This window comes from Bos mutus, chromosome 3, assembly GCF_027580195.1.
Source record: "Bos mutus isolate GX-2022 chromosome 3, NWIPB_WYAK_1.1, whole genome shotgun sequence".
NCBI classification, from domain to species: Eukaryota; Metazoa; Chordata; class Mammalia; order Artiodactyla; family Bovidae; genus Bos; species Bos mutus.
In genome coordinates, this window is record NC_091619.1 from 50,374,263 (window position 1) to 50,400,554 (window position 26,292).

General features: G+C 36.4%; 1 protein-coding gene across 4 annotated transcripts; it reads right to left on the reverse strand.

The window, feature by feature from the left end:
* On the reverse strand, positions 1-25,815 carry CDC7 (cell division cycle 7). Of its 4 annotated transcripts, none has more exons than XM_070367700.1 (13): positions 25,713-25,815; positions 25,251-25,338; positions 24,859-25,053; positions 16,470-16,553; positions 14,590-14,725; positions 11,473-11,566; positions 11,245-11,387; positions 10,117-10,369; positions 9,402-9,497; positions 8,462-8,640; positions 7,572-7,654; positions 3,092-3,241; positions 1-1,775 (listed from the first exon to the last, which is right to left on the reverse strand). In XM_070367700.1, the coding sequence occupies exons 3-13, from the start codon at positions 24,971-24,973 to the stop codon at positions 1,378-1,380; spliced, it is 1,731 nt and encodes a 576-aa protein (XP_070223801.1). In that variant the 5' UTR covers positions 24,974-25,053; positions 25,251-25,338; positions 25,713-25,815; the 3' UTR covers positions 1-1,377. The 4 variants fall into 4 exon arrangements, with proteins under 4 accessions (XP_070223801.1, XP_070223800.1, XP_070223799.1 ...); XM_070367699.1 differs by having other exon boundaries at positions 24,859-25,036; positions 25,139-25,338; XM_070367698.1 differs by having other exon boundaries at positions 25,139-25,338.
* Positions 25,816-26,292: the final 477 nt, after the last annotated feature.

Below are 26,292 nucleotides of genomic sequence, written 5' to 3' on the forward strand. Positions count from 1 at the left end.
TACGAGGATGACTTTATTAAACATACAAATTCAAGAACATTCTTTTTTTTTAAGAGAAAAAACTACCGCAATAGAAGACAGTAGATCAATGACCATGGTATACAAGTATAATACTTGCCAAATGGAATATGGATTATGCCAAACTAATTCAATGCTCAAAACAACAAAATGAATGTTAAATCCCCCTAAGTTGTATTATACTCTGTGACTACCAAGTGGGAAACTTCTCGGCAGACCTACACCCCTAGACTCAATTCTCTTAGTAAATCTGACATGCTGTCATTGACATATATATATATATGTAATTGACATATATATATATATGTAATTTTGTATGTCATAATACATAAACCTCTATCTTAGTTCCTTTTCTACTCTGCCTACTTCATTAGCACTCTTCCCAATGCACCCAAGACTCTAGGAAGCATCTTTCTCTGACCAGGACCAACTTACTCAAAATAGGATACAGAGATCTGAATGGCTCTAGGCAGAGGAGGAATGTCCAATAACATTGTCAATTCTGTGTTCACTCTCCTTTTAGCAGCTACCTAATTATATCTAAGATAGAATGCAAAAACCATATATATTCAGAGAAAAAGAAAAGCATTTTGAACTATCAATCTTTACCTTGGTGCCACAGCTTCCCTTTATCAACACATTATTTTAACTTCCCAACTATCAACACAGGCGGTATTTAACAAAGTACCCAGAAGCCTTGGAAAGCACCATAAAATTTCCAAGGAGAATGTGTTTTAGATGTGGGTAGAGAAGGCAAAAAATCAAGAGAGAAACCATTAAGAAAAACATGGCAATTCACACAAAAAAAGTATTAAAAAATGAATAAATAAAACTCAATTTTAAGTAATATCCCAATATTTTCTCATTGTTTTAGTGTTTATAAAAGGTATAATACATGCCTCTGAAAAAGGAAATTATCTTCTCTACCTTCAGAATAATTAGAGGACCAGTATCAGGTTGAGTTTTCCAGAAACACATATAGCTCAAAAAATCCAGTAAACTTGAAGTTTTTTGACTCACTGAAGTCTTTAATCCCTGTCACAACCCTCAATATCAAGACTCATACCTTGAAGCCGATGTACCAGGCTAAAACTGCTCCTATTTCCGCAGATGGCAGTGACAAACAATTAGGTAAATGAAAGATCTGATTCTACTTGGGTAGATCTAAGTCAAAGATCATTTTGTCAGTCCAAGAACTATCCTAGGCAACTTAAGTAATCTTAATCTGTATTTTAGAATCTGCTAGGGTTAAATAAATTATTCACCCTGAGCTGGTCTCTAATCAAGAATTTATGGCTATTACAAATAACTCTTTTTCACTTTACCTCACAATACACAATAATAAACATTAAAGAATAATCATAAACTCATATCTTTAAAAAATGGATGCAACAAAGCTTCCTCTGCTGTTATTCTTGAAGCTGGATTCAGATCTAGGAGTTTATCAAGCAGGTCATAAGCTTCATCGGGCACCTCATCCCAGCCTTCTAGATTGGTAGCAGACTCCTCAATATTGCCCCCACAGCCATTACCGTCACCTTTATATGATGGATTCCCTGAGGGCTGCGCTTGAGGTGTCTGTATGAAGTGAACAATTTTATGGTTTTCTGTCTTCTCTGAAAAAGCTGGGTCATGAGAACTGCACTCCTGTATATCACTTATTAATTTAGGAGTGTTAGAATTTATACCTCTAAGCTTCTCACAAAGTTTTCTCAAGTCTTGTGCTGGAACCTCTTTGCTACACAATATTGACTTGCCTAAAAGAGAAAAAATATACATATATTATATTATTTGAATATATCAGAAGTCTCTCCCATGAGAAACATTCAAGTCCAACTGTTTGCTTTGTGCATATATTTACACTGAATGGGAGATAGAACACCATGTGCTATATTTTAGTTGTGTTTTACATCATGTAGTTGAAGGTCAACTCATAAAGTGGGAGACAGTAAGAAGAAAGCAGTGCCTTAATAAGTAACATAAAGGACTCTCTTGACTCTGCCAAAATCTTCAGCTTCATCATATTCTGTAATCTTTAATCAGCTGCAGTCCCCATTCCCTCTTCCCCTTCCAAGCTTCTACATGTTTCTGACCACATGTTTCCTGTCTTTGATGAGGATGCCCTGCACCCCTCAACCCCCATGCCCAGAATACTCCCACTTACATCACCATTCAGTTCAAGCATTATTACCTGTGAGGCCTGACACTCTCAGAGTTCATTCTAAGCCTCTGTTGTATCCTGTGACAACTTCTATTACTTTTGCAGTTCTGTATTGTAACCTGTATTGTAATATCTGCCTGTCTCACCTACTAGACTATGAATTCGTTGAAGATAGAAGCTATCATTTTCTCAACCAACTGAAAAACATACTCATGCAAGAACACAATTGCTGATGTAACAATCTTGCTTTCCTTTATGGTTCCATCTCCCAAGTATGTATGCCATACTTCATCCTATTACCCTCAGGTAAGTTTCTTGTAACACTGGGTTTGTCTAAAGGTTCTTTTGGGTTTTGGGGAAAACTCCGAACAAACTTTTCGGCTAACCCAATATTTTCCAACAAGGTACAAGGTTGTAGCCTGACTCTGCTGCAGGACCACAACTGCCACTGACTTTTCCTGGTAGATTAGACCATGGCACTGGGATGGATAATCATTTTTGCAGTGGTTCTTACTCAGAAATAGCTCTTGGTCAAAATCACTTGTTTTCTCAAACTAACAAATGTCAACCCTTTCTATGCATAACATTTTTCTGAATCATATTTTCCAGGAAAACGTGGGATGAGACCAGTATATGTATTTCCTGAGGCTCCTCTGATAATTTTGATATGCAACTTTGATTAAGGCACACTGATTCTGGGGCTGGGCAAGAGGCAGCCCAGTTACTTTTGAGGTGGGCTGACTTAAATTTTGTCCCAAAGGAACGTCCCATAGTTTGTAGTTACTAACACCAGAGAACTTTACAAACACAGGACATGTTTATTTGTAAAGAGAATTTTGTAATAATTTATTAAGTGATCTGCAGGAGACTAGCAAAGGTATGTGTTTCATTCTATAATATAAAACTGCTTACCAAAAGTTTTAGCAGCCTGGATAGTTTCCCTGGTTCCACGAATTGTCATAATTTGAGCCAAAGCAGTTAAATCATCACTTGCTTTATAAAATGGATATCTTCCACTAAGCAAAGAAAGGAATATGACGCCTGCAGACCACATGTCAATTGCTGTAACAGAAAACACACTTAAAAAAAAAAATCCCAATCTATGATACTTCTACATCAGTAGCTCTCAATCTTTACTGCGCATTCAAACCCTCTTAAGAACCTTAGAAGAATTCGGATGCCCTGCCCCAATCTCCTCAGATGTTCTAATTTAATTGTGCTGGAACAGGGCTTAGGCATCAGTTTTTTAAGTTCTTCAGGTGCTTTTACGTAATTTCAAGGTTGAGAATCCCTGGTCTAACATCCTTAATGCAAAATACAGTATTTCCTTTCTTGAGCAACATGAAAGTTGGTTAAGTTTAAAAGGACATTTCATCACTAAGTGTATGCACATTTTATAACATCAAAATACATCCAAAGTAGCTACACAGGAAAGAAAAATTGAATGTACCCCATGAGTTACACAGCATAGTACTGAGAGTGTTTCACTTTAGTGAGAAGTATTAAACATTAGAAGTTCATCTTCAGCCAGATGCTAACCCTAACTTTTACTGTGGAAACTTTAATCTCCAGAGTTCTTACAGTTATGACTAAGACCAGCTCAGCCTCATGTGAAGTAACTCATTAAAAAATTCATTTTTAGGGATCTCTTTTCTCCTAATGGTTGAACTCCCAGTATCACCAGCCCCTTGACCACTGCATCACCTGACTTTCTTGGTTTCCTCTGTACCTCTGCCTTCTCCTTCAATGTTTTCTTCAAGCCTTAAGGGCTGAGTTTCCCCAGAGTTCCAACTTCTATCCTGTATACTTTCCCTGACTGGCCCTTCATCCACTTCACAGCTTCAACTATTAATACCTTTTACACAGTCCAGACCTCCCTGAACTTCACTTACTTTTTTTTCTGTTGGACATCGCGATGTGGATTTCTACAAACATCTCAAATCAATGATAACCCCAGTCATCTTTATCTTTCCCTGTACACGTTACTTCTTTATTCTCCCCTTGGTTACTGGTACCCATTCAAATCTCCCAAGGTAGAAATCTGATCAACATCCTGGATGCCTTTTCCCCACCAGCTCATACCCAAATCCCACATCCAATTATCCATCAAGCTCGGCCACCTTTCCAATTCTTCACTTTCTGTTCATTCCTATTATTAACACCCTGGTTCAGGTTTTCACCATCTCTTATCTGGACCTGCACACACCTCCTCTCTGCATACCTACCAAAATGACCCATCTAGAATACAATTATTACCATCTTTTTCCCTAGAATAACTTTCCAAAACCTACAGGATATAGTCTAAACCATGTAACAACTGTGATCCAAACTTGTCTACCTCTCTCCAGGTTGGTTTTTCACCACTCCTTGACTTTCACCATACATTCTAGCAACACTAAACTTTTATTGATTCCTGTATGACCATGCAGTTTCTTGAGTTCCTCTGCCCATGAAATCCCCAATTCCAATTCATTCTCTTTTCAGATGTTCTTTCTTCCATGAACTTCCCTCCATAATCCCTTCAGATAAGAAGAGTTAAGTATCCCTAAAATACTCTGTATAAAGTTTTAGAACCATACTTAACAATTACTTTATAATTATCTGCGAGTGTGTCCTGACTAGAGTGGAAGCAGATAGTTTTATTCATTTTTTTAGGTCATTAGCAAGCACAGAATAAACCCACAATCAATGAATACATTTCTGTAAAGTCCATAATATAAGTGAATATAATAGGATTCATCTATTCAAATAAGATGTTTTCTGGGTTCCTGCTCCAGAACAACTCTTTCAGGTTACAGACTTTTTCTTTTTCAACATAGTTTTGGAGGTCCTAGCTACAGCAATCACAGAAGAAAAAGAAATAAAAGGAATCCAGATCAGAAAAGAAGAAGTAATGCTCTCACTGTTTGCAGATGATATGATGCTGTACATAGAAAACCCTAAACATAGTATCAGAAAATTACTGGAGCTAATCAGTGAATTTAGCAAAGCTGCAGGATACAAAATCAATGCACAGAAATCACTTGCATTTCTATATACCAACAATGAAAAATCAGAGAGACAAATTAAGGAATGAATCCCACTCACCTAATCAGTGAATCCCACAACAAAAAGAATTAAATATCTAGGACTAAACTTACCTAAGGAGACAAAAGAACTGTACACAGGAAATTAGAAGACACTAATGAAAGAAAGATGACATAAACAGATGGAGTGATATTACATGATCCTAGGTAAGAAGAATCAATATTGTGAAAATGACTATACCACCAAATGCAATCTACAGATTTAATGTGATCCCTATCAAATTACCAATGGCATTTTTCACAGAACTAGAACAAAAAATTTCACAATTCATATGGAAACATAAAAGATCCTGAATAGCCAAAGCAGTCTTGAGAAAGAATGCAGTTGGAGGAATCAACCTTCCTGCCTTCAGATTATACCACAAAGCGACAGTCATCAAGATAGTATGGTACTGGCACAAAAACAGAAATATAGACCAACGGAACAAGATAGAAAGCCCAGAAATAAACCCATGCACCTATGAGTACCTTATTTTTGACAAAGGAGGCAAGAATATGGGTCAAAGACAGCCTCTTCAATAAATGGTGCTGGGAAAACTGGACAGCTACATGTAAAAGAATGAAATTAGAACACTTCCTAACACCATACACAAAGATAAACTCAATGGATTAAAGACCTAAATGTAAGACCAGAAACTAAAACTCTCAGAGGAAAACATAGGCAGAACACTCAATGACATAAATCAAAGCAAGCTCCTCTATGACCCACCTCCTAGAGTAATGGAAATAAAAACAAAAGTAAACAAGTGGGACCTGATTAAACTTGAAAGCTTTTGCACAGCAAAGGAAACTATAAGCAAGGTGAAAAGACAACCCTTAGAATGGGAAAAAATAATAGCAAATGAAACAAGTGACAAAGGATTAATTTCCAAAATATACAAGCAGCTCATACAATCAATACCAGAAAAACAAACAACCCAATCAAAAACTGGGAAAAAGACCTAAACAGATATTTCTCCAAAGAAGACCTACAGATGGCTAACAAACACATGAAAAGACACTCAAGATCACTCATTATTAGAGAAATGCAAATCAAAACTACAATGAGATATCACTTCACACTGGTCAGAATGGCCATCATCAAAAAGTCTACAAACAATAAATGCTGGAGAGGGTGTGAAGAAAAGGGAATGCTCCTGCACTGTTGGTGAGAATGTAAATTGATACAGCCACTATGGAAGACAGTATGCAGATTCCTTAAAACACTAGGAATAAAACCATCATATGACCCAGCAATCCCAGTCCTAGGCATATACCCTGAGGAAACCAAAATTGAAAAAGATACATGTATCCCATTGTTTAGTGCAGCACTATTTACAATAGCTAGAATGCAGAAGCAACCTAGATGTCCATCGACAGATGAATGGATAAAGCAGTTGTGGTACATATATACAATGGAATTATTACTCAGCCATAGAAAGGTACTCATTTGAGTCAGTTCTAAAGAGGTGAATGAACCTAGAACCTATTATACAGAGTGAAGTAAGTGAGAAAGATAAATATAGTATTCTAATGCATAAATACAGAATCTAGAAAAATGGTACTGAAGAATTTATTTACAGGGCAACAAAGGATAAACAGACAGAAAATAGACTTATGGACATAGGGAGAGGGGAGGAGGGGGTGAGATGAATGCAAAGAGTAACATGGAAACTTACATTACCATATATAAAATAGATAGCCAAGGGGAAGTTGCTGTATGACTCAGGAAACTCAAACAAGGGCTCTGTATCAACCTAGAGGGGTGGGATGGGGAGGGAGATGGGAGGGAGGTTCAAAAGGGAGGGGATATATGTATACCTATGGCTGGTTCATGTTGAGTTTTGACAGAAAACAACAGAATTCTGTAAAGCAATTATTCTTTGATAAAAAATAAATTAAAAAAAAAAAACTCTTTAACACTATTATACTGTTTTCACAATAACAAAAAAAAATTTTAATCAAACACACAATCATGTGTGTCCCAGAAGAATTCTGAGGTATTAGGCAAACATAAAAAGTTACAAGTCTTAAGTTAGCAAAGACTACTAAATACAATTTTTCCCCCCACAAAGGTAATATTAAAATTATTTCAAATCATCTCATAACTAGATAAGCAAAATGCAACCTATTGGGGAAAAAAAAAAGGCAACACTAGATTTCATTAATACTACTATCTCAAAAAGGGAATGTCACACTGCTAGAACCACTTACATAATTTAGTTAAAAGCAAAAGAGCTCAAATTTAGTCACAAGTAGACAAAAACCATACAATGAAATTTATGGCAACCAGTTTAACTGGATTCTGTATTTCTGGTGCAACATACCTGTAGTTTGATTGGGGCACTTCGTCAAGACCTCTGGTGCTCTGAATCCTGGTGTACCTGCCCTGGGTGCAACCTGTTGCCGCCTTATGATGATGAAATCAGTTTAATTATTTAAAGCCAAAAAAATAACACTCATCAGTTTAGTTCACAGTAAATTCTACTTTGACATCTACATAAATAAAAGTTATTACAAAGCAAATGATAACCCAGTGGGATGAAAATCCTGGATTTTGCTTCTATAGGCCTCCCCTCACACACCAGTTCCCAGGCCTTATTTCAGAAGGCTTCACGGTACTTTCACACATTAAAAAGAGGTAGTGTAGGATAAGAGTCATAACGGAAAAATAGACTAAAACAGGAACTCTGGGATATAAAAGTTTATATCTGTTTGGAGTGATTAATTATGGAGATACTTGTTCACTTACACACTTGAGTTAATCAGGAAAGGCTCATGAAAGCTTATGAAAGTCCTGAAGGGAAGAAAGGAATTCATGTGTGGCAAAAGAGTTGGGAGGTGGGAGTGAGAGAAGAGTTCAAGTATTTGGTTCAGGTTACTCTACACAGGCAGGAATAAAGAAAAGAAGATAAGCTTAAATCACCAAGAAAGCATGCAATTTTGAAGTTTCAAAAGAGCTATCCCTACCGCTACAAAACCATTTCATGTAAAAGCAAATGTGCTTCCCAAAGAGCACGTGTATGTAAAGGGACAAGCATGATAACAGCTGTCATCTACTCTTCAAGGTACTTATCTGTATCAGTGCCTGTGCCGTTCATAGGACCGCCTTTTTTCTTTTCACTCACTTATATCAATTGTCCACCAAAATCAATGTAATTTCTCATCTTGTCTGGCACCATACTGGTGGTTTTACAGCACCATCAAAACACATTACCTTGAAAGGCAAATACTGCAAACTTTATCTGTTGCGTAACAGTCACAGGTCAGAGTAGCTGGGCAAGAACTGGCAGTTTTCCTCATCACACCACTATTCATAACTTTGGTAGAAATGGTCTTCTTTTTTGTTCCTAATTTTCTAGACAGTAAATCCACAGTCTTTGACTGCTTCATAAGCTGTAAAAGAAAAGTCATAGCCTCTATTTTCATGACATTTAACATGATGCTAGTATATGCTAATAACAGTAAAAGCAATAGGGGAAGTATAACTTTCAAAACTGCTGAACAGGCTGTTGGAATGTAAACAAACACTTGCCTATCAAAACATTTAAGCTCTTTTTAGGTTTCTGTGTTGGGTAAACATAAAAATTTACTAACCAGTCCTAGTTTGGTGAATATCTGAATTGCACTTCATTAGAACTTTCCCTGAAATGTTACAAAAGTATATAAAAGTTATGTTCTAGTGTCTAACTCCATTTCAGAACTTAAACTGCACAATTACATCAGCCAAAATCAGTTTTAATTTGTTGCTCATGCTATCTAGCTGCTATAGGATATCATAAGTCCATTTAAAACCATTTAACATTGATGACAGTTTTTTGAACTTTACAAACATCTTTATGCCATCAACTGTGCATCAGAAATGTGTTAGTTGTTGGGAGCTCACAACTCCAACCATTCAGACAAGGTCTAAATGTTCCCTTAGAGAAAGAGCAACAATAGGCAGCTAATCAAAAATGACGAAATATTCCACTAGAAAAGTTCATACCTGGAGAAAATCAAAGCACTGACTAGATAGATGCTCAAAGCAGTAACACCTTCTGCTAAAGAAAAAAACCTTAATAACTTACTGATAATAAAACCTAATCTAGCCATTCCCTAAATTCTCTCCAGTGTGACACTGACTGATGATTGAACTATTAAGCTACATTACTTACTTTCACTGCAGGGCTCTCATGTGAAATGGAGCTGTGTATATTGAAATTTCTTTCTCCAAAAACAGAGCGCTGGACAGAAAGGCCTACAGATCCCTCCTACAATACCAACAAAAACAAGGAAAAGAAGGATTATATCTGTAACACTTTCTGCCAGCTGTACTCTGCCATAGTTTTGAGAGAGTTAAGTGACATAAAACAAAAGCAGCTGCATCCAAGTCATCCTCAGGCACCAGAACACTTCTGTGAAAGGAGAAAATAGTCTAGACAGAGTTCTTAGCCACCATACAGTGTTATCACAGTCCACAAATATACATAACTGAAAAATTATAAAACCACCTGCATGGATGTTACATGTTGCTGTGCAGCTAAAATGGAGATAGACACTTCGGAATTTTTTCCCTCTACAATGTTTTTCTTTTAAAAAGGATAATATAAACTTTACACATGCAGGGGTAAATTTATTATTTTCCATTTTTGTTATATAATACAATTGTAGTGACAAAGACATTATAAACCTACGAAGCAAAATTTTCAGTTTCAAATCATAAAACAATCCATTATAAATCTCAGTGAAATCTAACAAACTGAATCTATAACATATATATATATATGTATTTTTTAGTTGCAAGTATCCTCCTAGAATTAGAACTCCCTCTGTTGGACAGAGTACATTTCTAAAACTGTACTGGTACTTAAGAAATCAAAGAGGTAGAACCTTTCCATCTTTTCCGTGTTTAGTCTGAGTTTGTGTGTTTGTGTAGGGCCTTTTAACAGAAGTTTTTGGGGTAGATTGCTGATCCAGCTCTTTAGGTGCTGCTGGGCCACTCAATGAAATCTTGTTGCCGGTGATTACATAGGATTTATTTTGTGAACAGCTTTCCTGGTGAGCTTCAGACTGGACAAATTTGAGCAGCTCTATTTTAGTATCATGGGTTCCTTGGGCCAAACCAAAGTCTACCAAGGCATACCTATGAAACAAAAATAAGCATTTTTATTTCTCCGTAACACTGAAAGCTTAGTAACATCCACATTCACACAGAAACTGTAAATCTTTTGGTGATAAATTAAGGATTTAAAATATTCTTGAAGAAAGAAAAGTTAAGTTTTACAGACAAGGTAAAACTTGTCTTAAGACAATTAAATAGCTAACTACTGAATTAAGGAAAGATGTCTCCCCCACACAGAAAACATCTTTTCTCCCCTTCTTCCAATGGCTTGTGCAGACAAGGAAAGCAGATATAAACACGACCCTTTGTTCTCTGATGGTGGCAGAGATGGCATCATAGCAGATAATCTTTAATTAAACAAGTTTAAAATAAAAATAAATTAAAAATCATGGTTTAAATTTACAAGTCAGGAGTACAGAAGCCCAAGAAAAGAGGTTATGGTTCTATTTTCCTTACTATACTCAATATGATCCACTGTATAAACAGCAGTTTTTAAGTTGTCAGCTTACAATGCCTCTATGTATATCATCACCAGAAAAAAATAAAAAATGCAAAACTTTTAGTGTTGAAATAGGAAATTGGCTATCACGTGGTCCAATCCCCTCATTCACTAAAATGAAGCCCAGAGAAATGTATAAGGTTTAAAAAAAAAACTAGAACCTCTCTAAGTCTCTTAGCTATTTCCACTGAGCCATGACACATCTAATGACGTATACTGTCTTACTAATACAATTTTATCTTCTCCTTGAGGGTATTTTCCTTCCCGAACCACAATGAAAATCTAAAACAGAAAAATCTGGGCATGGTTGTTGTGGTATGTTTTAAGTCAAAGAGATGGACCCCACAGCACAAATTCATTCAAGTATAAATATTTTCTGGTAACTTTTCATACTTACTTTTTCAAGCGCCTATTATATAAAAAATTGCTGGGCTTAACATCACGGTGAACAATACCAAACTGATGAATGCGTTTCAAAGCTTTGAACAGATTAAACATATATTCCCGTACTTCTTGAAAAGAAAGAGAATTCAAAATGTCCTAAAATAAAGTTATGAATAAGGTTATAAGATTGCTTTCAATGAAATATTTAGCCGATAAAAATTCAAGAAATATTAAAACCTACCAAAAAGGACTCATGCTCCAGATATGGCATAGCAATAACCACATGATCATTTTTCCTAAAGCAGTATTTAACTCCCATGACATTGTCTTGCCCCCTAGTGGAAAAATGAACAATGAACTTTGGAGGAAAGGTCAAATGAACTGAAACTTTATGAAGTTTTTTAAAGAAATGCAAGTTTAGCAATACATAAATAACACCAGGAAACTAACTTAAAGCCATCACCATATAGGATAGTCTACTCACTTAACTGAGGTTTTTTTTTTTTTTAAACAAAAACAGCATCAGTTATAAGGTTATAATTCAAAAACAAAGGTAATTATAGCTTTAAATGGGGAAGTGACAGAAGGAGAAGGAAAAGATGACTAATAAAAATGAATTAACAAGACTTAGAGATAGGATGGTAACAGTAATGAATAAATCAATTAAAAATAGCTAATAATTGTTGAACATTCACTACATGCCAAGCTCTGATTTAATCAATCAATCATACTGATCAACAATTCAAATAACCTTCACAACAACCCTATAAGGATGGTACTATTATTCCCCCCTTCCCCCTTTTTTTAACAGATAAGGACACTGAGGACCAGAGAGGCTAAGGAATTTCCCCAAGGTAACTAAACTAGCAGGTCACGAAGCCAGGATTTGAACTCAGGCAGTACGCTCCAGATCTAGACTTAACCACCACACAACTTCATAGAAAAATGAGGAAAACAGGGTAAACCGATTTCCATGGTTTTGAGTCTGAGTAAAACAACATAGATACCAACAAAGCATGTAGAGAAAATAGGGGGAAAAAAGCATTAAAACGAAAACCTCATCAATTTGATAAAGATATTTAGATACAAGACTACATCTTAAGTGAGAAGTCAAGTGTAAGTCAGTGACAGTATTACAGATAAGTGATACCTAAAGTTGTGAAATTATTAAAGAGAAAACTGAGCCTTGGAAAAATCTCAAGTTGGAGGGCAAAATAAGGAAGAAGAGGCAGAAAGCCCAGACAGGAATGTCCACAAGTAAGGAGTTTTGAAGGAAGGGGTGATCAGTAAAGAGGTCAACGAAAATAAGGACTGAGGAAAGGCTTTCATTCTGGCAAAGGGGAATTAACTGCAAAGTAGAATTAACTAATTTTCAGAAAGTAACTTAAATGGAAAAGGCCAACCAGGATTTAAGGAGGAAAAACAGAATACAATGGAATCAGAACATAAAGACAGTTTTTCTGAAGTAACTATCAAATAAAAAAATAAAAACCAGTATGGGAGCTAGAAAGGAAACAAGATCAGGTAGACTTCTTTAGCATGTACATTGCTGAAGAACTAGGAAAGAAAAAGTTGTAGAAGGAGTTGTTTACAGTATAGAAAAAGGAATAATCTTATTCAGGGTACTAGAAGGTAGGTGCCTTACAGTAGCCACTTTATTTTCCTGTCTTCTATAATAAACAGACAGCATGTTCATTCATTCAACAGATACTTAGTGCGCCCTGTTAATCAACAGACACTATGTTAGACATTTAAGGATGTGATGGTGAATTAAAATTAACATGATTTCTGCCCTCATGAACTTTACTATCTAGTGGAAAATATGGATAATAAACATGGTAACAAATAATGACAAAATATAAGGGTTTTAAAAGAGATCAAACGGTGCTATGACAATGAAAAAAAAAGATCTCATTTAAATCAAAGATCGCTTTGAAGTGATACTGTTGTTGCTCAGGGCAGAAAGATAAGGAGTCAGCATGCAAAGACTGGCAGGGGTCTTCCTGGTTAGGGAAGCAGTATGGGGAGTAGCCCTGAAGTGAGAAAGCTCCTGACTCAAATTTGAGGAGCTAGAGAAACTAGGGCACAGTGAAGAAAGTAGAAAGACTGACATGAGATAAAGTTGGATATTTTCCAAAGAACATTGAGAAAACATTGAACAATTAGTGGAACTAACAGTATCCAATCTGAATTACATACATACGTATTTTTATATTTTAAGGATCAGTCTGGCTGTACTTTGACTATGGGTTTAAGAGAGGAAGAGAAGAAGCAGTCTATGTAGTAACAGAGGCTTGGACTAAGACAGCAGTTGAGAAGATAAACAGATATGGATGAGATTTTAGATGTATTTGGGAGGCAAAACTGCCAGGACATGATGATGGATGTGGACTAGGAGAGATATGGAAAAACTGTGTGATGATTTCTGGCTTCGGTATCTAGGTAGACTATGGTGCCATTTGCTGAGATGGATAGATGAAAACAGACTGTGGCAATAGGTAATTCTGGGGGCCAATGAGGGTGGATTAAAATTTACTTTCTGGTGTACTAGGTTTGAGATGTTTATTAGGTACCCAAATGGAAATGTCAAATAGGCAGGTGGATATACATATATATAGATATATAAATCTGAGTTTTATATATATATAAATTTTTATATATAAACACGAGTTTATACATAAATATGAGTTCTGAGGTTATATACACTTGTGGGAATCACTACTATGTATTTAAACCCGTGTGGAATACATGACACCACTTAAGAAAGCCTAGAGAAAGAAAGCCCAGGATCAAGTACGGAAGAACTCCAACATTTAGGGGTCAGGTAGAAGAGGAAGAACTGACAAAGATACCGAAATGAAGGCCAAATAAAGCAGGGAGAAATCAAGGAACAGATAGCAGTAGAGAAGTCTAAAGACAACGGTTCAAATCAATTACGCTAAACACTGCCAGGCGTTCATGTGAACAGAAAAAGGAACTGGCAAAATGAAGTCAGGCAGAGAGAGACCAACATGCTAGTAGATTCTGTTGTTCAAAATAAAGAGATGAAGTTGTTAATATCTAGGGAGATGTGAAATATGAGTTCCCCACATTTTAGACCATGGAAGACAAGGTCTACGATTTGGTAGGAAGATTAGAAGAAGTCGTAAGAGAACAGAAGTCAAGCTGAGCCTCAAGGGAAATCCACCCTAAAAATTAATATAAACTTCACTAGCCATTCCAAGATTAGAGGAAAAGTGCCAGCAAACTGTAAACACCCGAATGAAGAATATGTTTAATTCACAGACAATCTCATTATCCCTATGAGGTATCTATTAATATCTAAAAATCTTAAAAATCATATACAGCAGTTACCTACCCAGCCACAGTTAAGCACTGAAGTTCAGCTGCAATTCTTATGGGGTGACTTGTTGGAATTAAGTGTTTTAGAGCAATTTTCTCTTCAGGTCCAACTTGTAACTGTGCTGTAGCCAAATAAACAGAGCTGAAAGTGCCTGTAAAACAATTTATTAGAATCTTTTAATATTTGGCTTTTAAAAATGTTTATGAGACAAAGCTAAAATAATTCTTAAAAACGGTTTGGAAACTAAAATTATCATAATTTATCATGAATATTCTAATGATACTGAACACAAAAAGCAAATACATTTGTATTAATAAATGGAACTTATTTTCAATTTTTAATACATTCTTAACTGGTGTCACTTTTTTAGGTGGTATATTAGTTCAGTAAAGCTATACAGTAAATCTGTTTGATTGGATCAGCATAAAATATTGGTATTTCCATGGTATGACCCATTCCAGTATCTCTTTCCACAATATTACCATTTGAAATTACTATCTGTAGACTTGGATTCAGGTCTGTTAGAAGCAAATGTTACAATAATCTTAGAGGAAAACCTATAACATTTTTCATTTTAAAAAGTTTTTTTTAAATTTTAAAATTTACCATGACACTGTTAAACAGAAAAAAAATAAAAGATTGGGTGGTCAATTAAATTTGAGAAACACTGAGTTAAAATAAATTGATAGATTTCTCATTACAAAATTTTTTAGACCTTTAATATATTGAAGTACATCATAAATAACCAAAAAGGCACTATACATGCTGTAATTTTCAAACTTATTAGCCTCAGATCACACTCCATCCCTCTGCCTCCCAAGAATAGTTAGCTATTTGTTAGGAGGACACCAGAAGGGCTTCCCTGGTGGCTCAGTGGTAAAGAACCCTGCCAATGCAGGAGACATGGGTTCAGTCTGCGGGTTGGGAAGATTCCCCTGGAGAAGGAAATGACAATCCACTCCAGTACTCCTGCCTGGGAAATCCCACAGACAGAGAAGCCTGGCGGGCTACAGTCTATGAGGTCCCAAAGAGTCGGACATGAATTAGCAACTAAACTGTAACAACAAAGAGGACAGCAGAGTTTTTCAGAACAAAGATTTTGAATACTAAGTCAGTGCTGGAAAAAAGGTAAGAAAATTGACTTAAGTGTCAAAAACAGGTAAGAAAAAAGATGTAAAGATTTGATTCTTATATCCCAAATCATCTCATCTTCTAATTTTTCTGCACTCACTGATTCAGCCTTTTCTCAACTGACACTTAACTGTAAAAACAAACAATGAAAAAATAGTTTTGTTTTTTTTTAGTAAGTTTTTATTTTCTATCTCTCAATATAGTCACCAAAAAGTTCTGTTATCTTTTATCTTCTCATTCCCTTCACATTTGTCTGCTAAATTTGCCATTCATTCAGTCAATATGATTGTGTCTCTGAATGGTATTTATGTATAACACTGACCATCCTATAAATATTCTACCAGTTTATTTTCATCAATTTGCCATCTTAGGTTTCATATATGTTTAATTCTACCTAACTGCAATGGAAAAAGAGAAAAAAAGATTTGGCTTTCCCTGATCAAATCCCCCCACTTAAATATTAAACTTTTTATTTTTTATAGATAATTATCATTAGTAGTTATTTATACATTGATATCAATACTTTCAATAGTATAAAATTATAAAGTTTCAAATAGGACTGTTCATTTTATTGTAAGTATTTATTCTTCCTTTATTTCCAAGGAAAAGAGAAAAGTTTTGCCAATTAGTAATATAACCATGGTCCTTGTATTTTAAAAGGGATATTTTTCCAATAAGAAATAATAATGAAAACCAAGATCATACAAAGGAAAACAGGAGGGGAAAAGAGCTTATAAAGATAATGAAGTATATACCCAAATTACCTTCTCCAATTTTGTCCTTAATCTTAAACAGATTACCAAGCTGTGGTACAGCTTCATAAAGCTTTTCAATATCTTTTTTAACACCTGTCAAGGCAAAAAAGAATTCAGTTACAATTAATGAGTATATTTTATATTTTCTTAGGTTAAAATGTCTCAAAATAATTTCTAAAACATAAGTAATATGTTACATTACATTAATTACAAACAAAAATAACTACAATAAACCTTAAAATTATAAGACTAAAACCCCATCAAATTGCTAACTCACATACCTCTTGAAGGAACAGACAAAACTGAAAAGTAACACTCACACCCAATTGCTGCTACTCTAAAATTACACTCCGACAGACACACTGTCACTGCATAGAGTACAACACAACAAAGAAGCTAAGTTTAAAAAATAACTAAACAATCTGAGCTGCGATCACTAGATGGCATGACAACGACACAACGCAATTTTCTTGAAAACTATATTTCCTTCTTCCAAAGATGCAAAATCTTACAGGTTTGGAAAAGTTTTATATATTGAATAATCACAGTATACCCTAGAAAGAAGCTCTACTTAAAAAGTATCAGAATGTTAAGAAAATATTCTTTAAAAATTGTCCCAATTACCAGTAGTATCCTATATCCTGAAAGCAGATAAATCATTACTTTTAAATAAATATAAGGTCTTTGCAAAAGCCTGCATGGTTAAAATACAGAAAGGAAATAATTCAAAATGTGATAAACTACTGGATACAAAGGAGATTTACATACTTAAGAGTCCACAGATTTTATTACAGTATCTAGGCCAAGCATTAGCCACTTTTAAAGTTATTAACAACACTCTGCATCTGCAACAGTTTAAGATATTTTCAAAGTACATACACATGTATTATCTTTTCAGATACAGCATTTTTTCAGATCTACATAACAGCACTGTGATATTGGGAGAACAGACATAATGATCCTGGTCTTTCAGGTAAGGAAACCATATTCAGGGAAGTTAAGTCACTTGCCCAATTTCACAGAGGTATTGCTGACAAGTCTATCGACGCACTCATTTAACACTGTGTTTTAAAAAATACCCAGCAATTGGTGTATTAAAAAACAAATGAACAAAGTTTGTGAAGCTCCTGTTTTCTAGGAGCTTAGTCTAGTGGAAAAGAAAGAGGTTAAAAGCTCATTTTTAATACAAGATTTTACTTGTAATATTAGAAGAGTTGCAGAGTCTGACACGACTGAGCCATTAAGCACACACATACTCATATATATTACTAGGTAGAAGGGGAGGGGAATGAACATCTCTGAAGGTGCCTGGAAGCTTCAAGTGACAGTTAACCTGTGTTTTGAAGCATTTACCAAGTAGAGAACTGTACAAGAAGGCATTTTAGGAAGGAACTACTATGCATGCAAAGACAAGCAAAGGGAAAAAGGCAAGGATTACTATGGAGGGAGGGGAGAGTAGGAGAGAAGATAAAAATTGAGTGTGGTCGAAAAAATTCAAAAGGAAAGGCAGGATGCAAATAAAAGCCATGTAAAGTTATTAAGCAGGAAGATGACAAGTGGAAGATAAATTTGAGGGGAAGAATACTAAGAGGTGAAAATTATATAAGAGGCCAAGAAGACCTAATCCAGAAGTCTTTCTACTCTATCATTCCATCTAAGTAACATAAAGAACTTACTTAAATTATTTAAATTACCCACACAAAGAGTCAGACACAACTTGGCGACTAGACAACTAAAACACCTTCCCACCTACTGTGCAGGTGAACTGGAACAGCTTCATGGATTTCAATACTACAAGAGGCAATATAACAGTAATTATGTGAACCAGTTTTAGAGATGAGAGGTCTAAATCAAAATTCTGGCTCCAGCTGGTATGACCTTTCTAAAGCACACAGCTTATATCTGTAAGCCTTAGTTTCTCCATCTGTAGAATATGGGGTAATAATAGTACCCATGCTGCTAAAATACTATGAGGATTAAAAAACAATATACAAAACACAAGCGCAGCTTTTAACACAATATCTGACACATGGTAAATATTAAATAAATTATACTGGTGATTCTTATTGTTGCGGTTATGATTACTAACATTTCTTTAGGGCTTTTGCTCTTCCTGTTCCCCTTGCTTGAAATCCTCTTCCCTTATAACTTTACATTGGCTAGATCAATCCTCAGTTTCCTCTGACATCCTACTTAAATTAGCACTCCTCCCATTATCCACTTTACCCTGTTAATTGTCTTTTGGAGTTCTTATCTGCTACAGAATTACGCTGTTTATTTAATTGTTTGTTGTCTGCCTCCTCCCACTAGAATATAAGCTCCATCAGTACAGGCTCCCTGTCTGTATAATTCACAAAGCACTCAGCTCTTAGAACACTGTCTGGCACATTCGTTGAATGAATGAATTTTTACTATCATTATGGTCACTCAGACAGCTGCAGAAAAAAAAAAAAAAAGCAAAAGTTTATAAGTCACAACAGAGTGAAGCCAAAGACAACAGAAATCCCTTCACTATTAGCTACCACACTCCTTCACTCTGGAAACCAAAACCAAGGCCTGTGGGGAAGGCTGGCTTTCTAGCAGTCATTGTTGCCACAGTCAATTATAATCATGTCTAATGAGTGTCAAGTCCAACCAACTTCAAGTTCCAGTGTCACAGAAAAGGCATCACGAAAGGGCACTAAAATATGTTCAATTTGCTATAACATTTCTTTGATTCTAAGACATGATTTTAACAACTCTCAAATTGGGATGCAACTTACAACTGTGGTTGGTCAGCATCAAAACTTACAGAACAGGTGTCAATAACCTGGAGAAAATGTTAAAAATCAGAGGAACATTCACATTTAACTCTTAAGACCCAAATGACTGTAGGGAGGAATTGTAGAGGTTATGAAGAACAAATCAAACATAGGCCAGCTCCACATAACTGAGCTCTTAAGAACCCATTAACAATGGCTTTTTTTTTTTTAACGAATTCTTCAAAGAAATTCTGCATCGCTACTATATGAGAACAATACTAGGATGGAAAAAATAGGGTATCAATGACTCTGAATACAAAAGTTATTCAGAAGAGATAGATCCAGAATGTTTATTTTCCTTTTCATGTATGTACTGGAGATATATAATTATTTGTCTAGTTAGAGCTAAAAGAACTCTTCCAGTAGGTATATTAAAAAAATTCTAATGATAAGGAAAAGCCTTGTGTCACAGTATAACTGGCAGCATTTCTGAGCAGTACATAAAATAATGGTATATCTTAACAATCAACAGTGTTTAGGTATGATGAAATATTTTAACAACCTTTTGTGGTCTTTTTATTACTAAATGTATTAAAGTGTTTGTGTGTATGCTTTGCTATATGTACATGATTAATAACATAAATAGCTTTGTAGTAGGATGATACAGTTTCATATGGCTATTTAACTAATCAAAATTAAATAAATTTAAATTAAAAATTAACTTCCTCAGTCACACTAGCCACATACGACAACATACAAACATCTCTGTTATTGCAGAAAGTTCTACTGGACAGTGCTGATATAGATACTCTGAAATCTAAAAAGTCTAGAGTCATCTCCTATCATTAAACCACATTAGTGCTCAGGTTTTTAACCTGTAAAACAACGGAGTTGAATTAGATGAATTTCACCTTCCAATTATAACATTCTATGGCTTTCCTATGAGTTCCATGTTCAGAATCTCCCTTTGCATAAACATGAGCTGGCAGTTAGTAGTAGAGACGCTGGTTAGCTGTTAGAAATAACTAGAAAGAAAATATAAGTAGTAAGAAAATACTGTAATGCACAAGCCATGTGAATGACTATGCAAGCTCAATGTGCTTCCATACCACCAGCACTTACTATGCAGTTACCCATCTGTACAAAATTCAAATTATGATTATATGAAGGTTTCCTGCTTGCAGAACAACTTTGATGTTTCTGAATGGAAAAACTTCCTGACAATCAAAGTGAATGAAAAATCCCCAGTGTGGAAAAACCCTCAGATTCTGAAGTGGAAGATGAGAGTTGATCTTGGAAGACAGTTTTCATGTCAAAAGCTAGAAACTACTACTAAAGGCAGAGACCAATGAATATCAGAAACCAATGAAAATACACTTTGAGGATTGGGGAAAGACCCTGAAAAGTCCACAAACTAAAATATTATTTAAATTATTAAATATTATTTAAATGAAGATCTAGGCTTCTGCTTTGAAATTTTAAGTGAATTTTTTCCTGTTTTGTAATATATCTAAATTGTTCATAGCAACAACCTCCTTAACTATACTCCCTGCTTTCATCCTCAAGGACCTATAATCTATTTGTAACATAGTAGCCAGAGTTACCATAAGTCACCATATCACTATTTTGCCCAAACCCACTAATAGTTTCACATCTTGTTTCACATAAAAGCCAAAGAACTACCTCCTTTCCCTCCTCTCTTTGACTTCACTCTCATCACTCATCTCCTTGCAGTCACGTGACCTCCTAGCTATTTCTAAATGCGAGCACACTCCCAGCTGAGGGCCTTCACACTTGCTGATTGCTCTGCCTGGAATGCTCCTCCCCAGATATATGCATAGCTCCTTCTTCACTACCTTCAAGTCCTAGTTCAAGTGTTACCATACTAGAGCTTCCCTGGTAGCTCAGTGGTAAAGAATCTGCCTACGAATGCAGAAAACAGGGGTTTAGTCTGGGAAGACCCCACATGCCACGGAGCAACTAAGCCCGTGCGCCATAACTGTGTTCTAGGGCCTGGGAGCAGCAACTACTGAAGCCCAAGCAACCTAGAGCCTGTGCTCTGCAACGAGTGAAGCCATTGCAGTGGGAAGCTGGCACACTGCAGTGAAGGGTAGCCCTGGCTCACTGCAACTAGAGAGAAGCCTGCGCAGCAACAAAGACCCAGCACAGCCAAAAACAAATACACATTAGTTTTTTAAAAATGTTACCACACTGAAGCCTTCTCTGACCAGTTACTAAAATCATAATCTCCTCCCCAATACCTATCTCCCCTACCCCGCTACATTTTTTTTCACTGCACTAATCACTTTTGAATATAGTATTTATCTATTTTCTGTCTCTATCCACTAGATTGAGGGCACTGATTTTTTTTTTTTGTCTGTTTTATGAACTGATTTATTACTAGCACCTAGCAAGGTGTTATGTTAAATGTAACAGAGGTTTAAGAAATATATATCATATAAATGAAATGCTTTCAATTACTTACTATGGAGTAACACTGATACTCTAGGAGTATAAGTCTTGCTTATTCTGGGGTTTCATGTACTGCCTAATATTATGCTTCCTGTAACTTGTTTTATACATAATTAAATGGCACCCCACTCCAATACTCTTGCCTGGAAAATCCCATGGATGGAGGAGCCTGGTAGGCTGCAGTCCATGGGGTCGCTAAGAGTCGGATACGACTGAGCGACTTCCCTTTCACTTTTCACTTCCATGCGTTGGAGAAGGAAATGGCAACCCACTCCAGTGTTCTTGCCTGGAGAATCCCAGGGACGGGGGAGCCTGGTGGGCTGCCATCTATGGGGTCGCACAGAGTCGGACATGACTGAAGTGACTTAGTAGCAGCAGCAAATGTAAATTAAGATTACATAATTTAGGGAGATCACCCAAACTGGACACTCTTGAGAGTGAAAGGGGGCACTAATAATTACACTGTGATAACAGGCATAAACTGAAACTGTTTCAGGCAAACCAGGATGTTACCTATAACCCACTTCAGAAGTGTGGGCTAAGAGCTATTCACATAACACACCAAAAGCAAGCCTTCCAATACAGTTCAACAGTATAGAGGAGACATTAGGAGCACATAGAGTTTCTTCTTTCGCTGAAAAGATCTTCATCACTTACTAAACTTGGCATAAGGTAGACACTCAAAAAAATAAAAATAAAAAGCTTGCTGAAAATATGAAAGAATAAACTTTTGCTAGTTTAAATAATATCTATTGTTTATTGTTATCATTTATAAATATATCTACTGTTTATAGATAATATCTATTATAGAATAAACTCTGCCAGGTACTTCATTCATTGTAGCATTTTTTGTAACAGGAAAAATGGCAAACAATCTAAAGGTTCAGTAAGAAAAGGCAATTGAATAAATTATAGCATACCATGCAATGGAACATTAGGCAGTCTAAGCTACAGAATATTTAATTACACTAAGAAATGTTCAAGATACATATTGCTGCTGCTGCTGCTAAGTCGCTTCAGTTGTGTCCGACTCTGTGTGACCCCAGAGACGGCAGCCCACCAGGCTCCCCCATCCCTGGGATTCTCCAGGCAAGAACACTGGAGTGGGTTGCCATTTCCTTCTCCAATCAATTGCTAAGTTAAAAATGGAGATTAGAAATAAACTGGCTGTGATTCCAATTTTTTTTTTAAATCTATCTCTGTATGCACAGGAAGACTAAAGAAAGGTAACAAAATGTCAACAGTGGCAACATCTGGACAGTGCCATATTCTCTTTCTATATTTTCTTCTCTAAGCATGTACAATAATTAGAAAAGTTACTATATAAAAAGCTGACCAATATCCCAAAACAAAGGGTCATACTATGAACCCATTATACTAAGATTTTTACTTTATATCCTTGCATTAAAACATGCATTCAAATATATTTTCAAGCACCTACTATGTGCTGAACAGAGTAAGGCTCTGGGAATAAAAGATATACAGAAATCCCACCATTCAAAAGTTATTCTATCAAGGCAAATCATACTAGATCATGAAACAGTTATGTGCCTGGACTTCATCAGCTTTATTCCTTATTCAAGTCATGTTTTTGATATAATGTTGGCTTTTTATTAAGGGTCAAATAAAAAATAACCATATGAATACAATTTAGCATGCTTTATAAATTATAAAAAGTACTGTTTATAATGTTCAATGTTCTGTGACATAAAAGCTACAAAACTTTGGAAATCTGGAATAAAATCCACCCCACTCTTTATTTCCTAGCAGATTTTCAGAAGAGTATTAGAATAGCAGCTTTTACCTGAACATTTGCTAGAGCCAAGTCAGATTCATTTATTCATATACTCTGCCTAATGCATAATGTATATCCGGAGCTATACAAGATACTGCCTTCAAGGAGCTTATAGTATTACTGAAGAGGTAAGACACACAGAGTGCTTAATAACACAAGAATAATAATATAATGACTGTTACTGTATGTGTCTGAGGACATAGGGAAAGCTGAACCTCGAAAAACAGGTAATTGCAAAAAAATGGATGGGAAGAGGGAGAGTATCCATGAAACTGGATGAAAATGGCATTTTAAGATTGTTCTAGTGGCAGTGTACAAAATGAACTGGAAGATGAAAAAGGAAGTGAAAGGTGGCAGCTTAAGTAAGAAACTTCACTGTAATTCAGGAGCAAAGTGTAAGGGAATGAAAGTGGGAATGGGAAGATAAAATTGGGGAACTGAATGAGGGCAGCAAATACAAAGCATAAATCAAAAATAACTTTCAAGTGTAAAGTTTTAAGTGTAGAAACTTTAACTGGAATACTAGTGGCTTTCATCAAATAGGGACATCAAAGGGTACTTTCATCAAATAGGGTACTTTAACATCAAAGATGAGTTAAGCTTTAGTGAGAAAGCAAAAACATGGGATGTCATATTTTTCCAGGGTTCAAGTTAAAGTTTGTTTTGTAGTGTTTGTGTGTATATAGGTATATCTCATGAACAAAAAGTCAAAATTAATATTTTTGAAAAAAGCACTAAATATGCTTAAGACAAAGATGGAACAAGAAGATTTAGCTACATTTTAAGGGGGAAAAAACCAACAGTTAATTGGAACTCCTATTTAATCAATATTTATTAAATGTCTACTATGCTGCAGACACAGTGCTACAGCAGGGATAAAGGTGCACATTATAGTGGACAAGATCAGGCACTGTTTGATACTCTTCTCATTTCAAGGTCTGGGTGAGAGTCAAACATTTCCTGATGTACACTGAGATACAATCCTTTAGTACTGCTACAGACACTTCATTTACTTTTGTCAGTGAATTCTACCTTTGAATACCTCAGTCAAAGTCCCTCCAATGTCCATTTCTAAATTCAAGCTTAACGCAATATGGTGAGTAGAAATAAGAACACAGGTCTAGAAGAGAAATTCTAGTTTGGCTATCAACAAACTGTGATCTTAGACAAGCACTAATATTTAGATTTTAGCAGCTTCACCTGTAAAACGACATGGCTGGACTACAATCCTCCTAAAATGCAATCCAATCCTAAATCTTACGTTTTACCGATTCGTAAAGTACTCCTATATAAACATACAACTCACTTTAAGATTCAGTGTTTTGGTTGTTTTTTTAATAATGGAAATTACAGAATTGTTTTCTACATGTCTTTGGAAATAAACACATACCTGGTGGTTTAAAATTCTGCTCTTGTTTTTTTAATGAGCCTTCCGCCTGAAACCGGCCACCAAGGGGAGAAAAAGCCATTGGCTCATCCATCTGAATCCCCAAAGCAGGCTCCATCACAAAGCAAGTGGGGTGCAAAATGCCAGTTACAGAGTCATGTCCACAGGGGAACCAAAGCAGCTGTGAAAATCAGAATACTGGAGAAGATGAGAAGTTTAAATCATTTAGTGAACTAAGCACTAAAAATGCTACTGTCCCCAAAGCAAACACTTAAAAACGCACCTTTGTCCAAATCCCCAAAGGAAGGAAAGCCGTGAACCATTTCTAAAGATTCCATGGGCCTCACTTTCACCTCCCAGACATACCGGCAGGGGCTGAAGGGGAAACTGCCTACCGGGGGAGTCTCCGGTAGCAGACGGCGGTGGGAACTGCAGAGGCAGCGAATCCGGTGGGGGAGGCCTTAGTGTGGAGAACGGTTTGACCTGGAGGAAGAGGGTTGGAGGAGAACTTTTGACTACTGAAAGGGAGAGCCGGGAGGTTTGTCCAAGGCCTCGTGCAACGTGGTGGAGAAATAATAACGTCACGTCTTAGGAGCGCCGGGCGGAAGAGAAGGGGGACATAAATGGGATCGCTCCTGGAGGCCGGCCCGCGAGCTCCGCGGGAAAGACCTAGTCCCTCAGACCCGAGACCGAACTGGATGCTTAGTGCGCAGGCGCAGCACATTCCCGCCGCGGGTCAGTGGGATCCACAAGGGTTTGGGGTGTTAGTGAGCTGCAACGAGAGGGAAATCACAATCTAGAATTCGTTCCTAATCCCTCACAATCCCGCGCCATGGATCAAACCGTCGGAAACTCACGGTTTAAAGGAATACGACTTCTGGGACTTCCCAGATGCTTGGGTCGCCGCCTCCGAGTCGGCCAAACACGCCTGCGCAACACTTCCCGCCTCGCCGCTTCCAGTTGCACATGCGCACTGTAAAGCCGTCGGGGCTGTGGCATCTGCTTCTGGGAGATTGCGCGAGGGAGTTGGGTTTCTTCCCTAAGGCTCTGGCTGTCTGAAAGAACTGTTACAGATGTAAAGTCCGGGAATAATCCCTTAATAAAGAATAGAATGAAACTTAAGGTTAGGGCTTTAATAGATTTTCAGGAAAGGGGATAATTCAAAAGTCTCAGGTACTGTAGTCCTAACAGTACCTGACTACAGAGACGTTGGGCACTCTGGAAAAAAAGACAACTTTCTTGACTCCCAGATTCACTTCTCTTTGTTGAGTGCCTTAGTTATCCGTTAAAATAAACAAAAAAAGGCAACTGCCAATTGTTTAAGGCTGTATTCGAGGAAATGAACCTAGTGACAGTCAATCAGTCAGTATACATTTGAGTCCTTGGCTTTCCTGCCGGTTTCTTTAGGTTGGGCTTGCTGCTGCTGCTGCTGCTAAG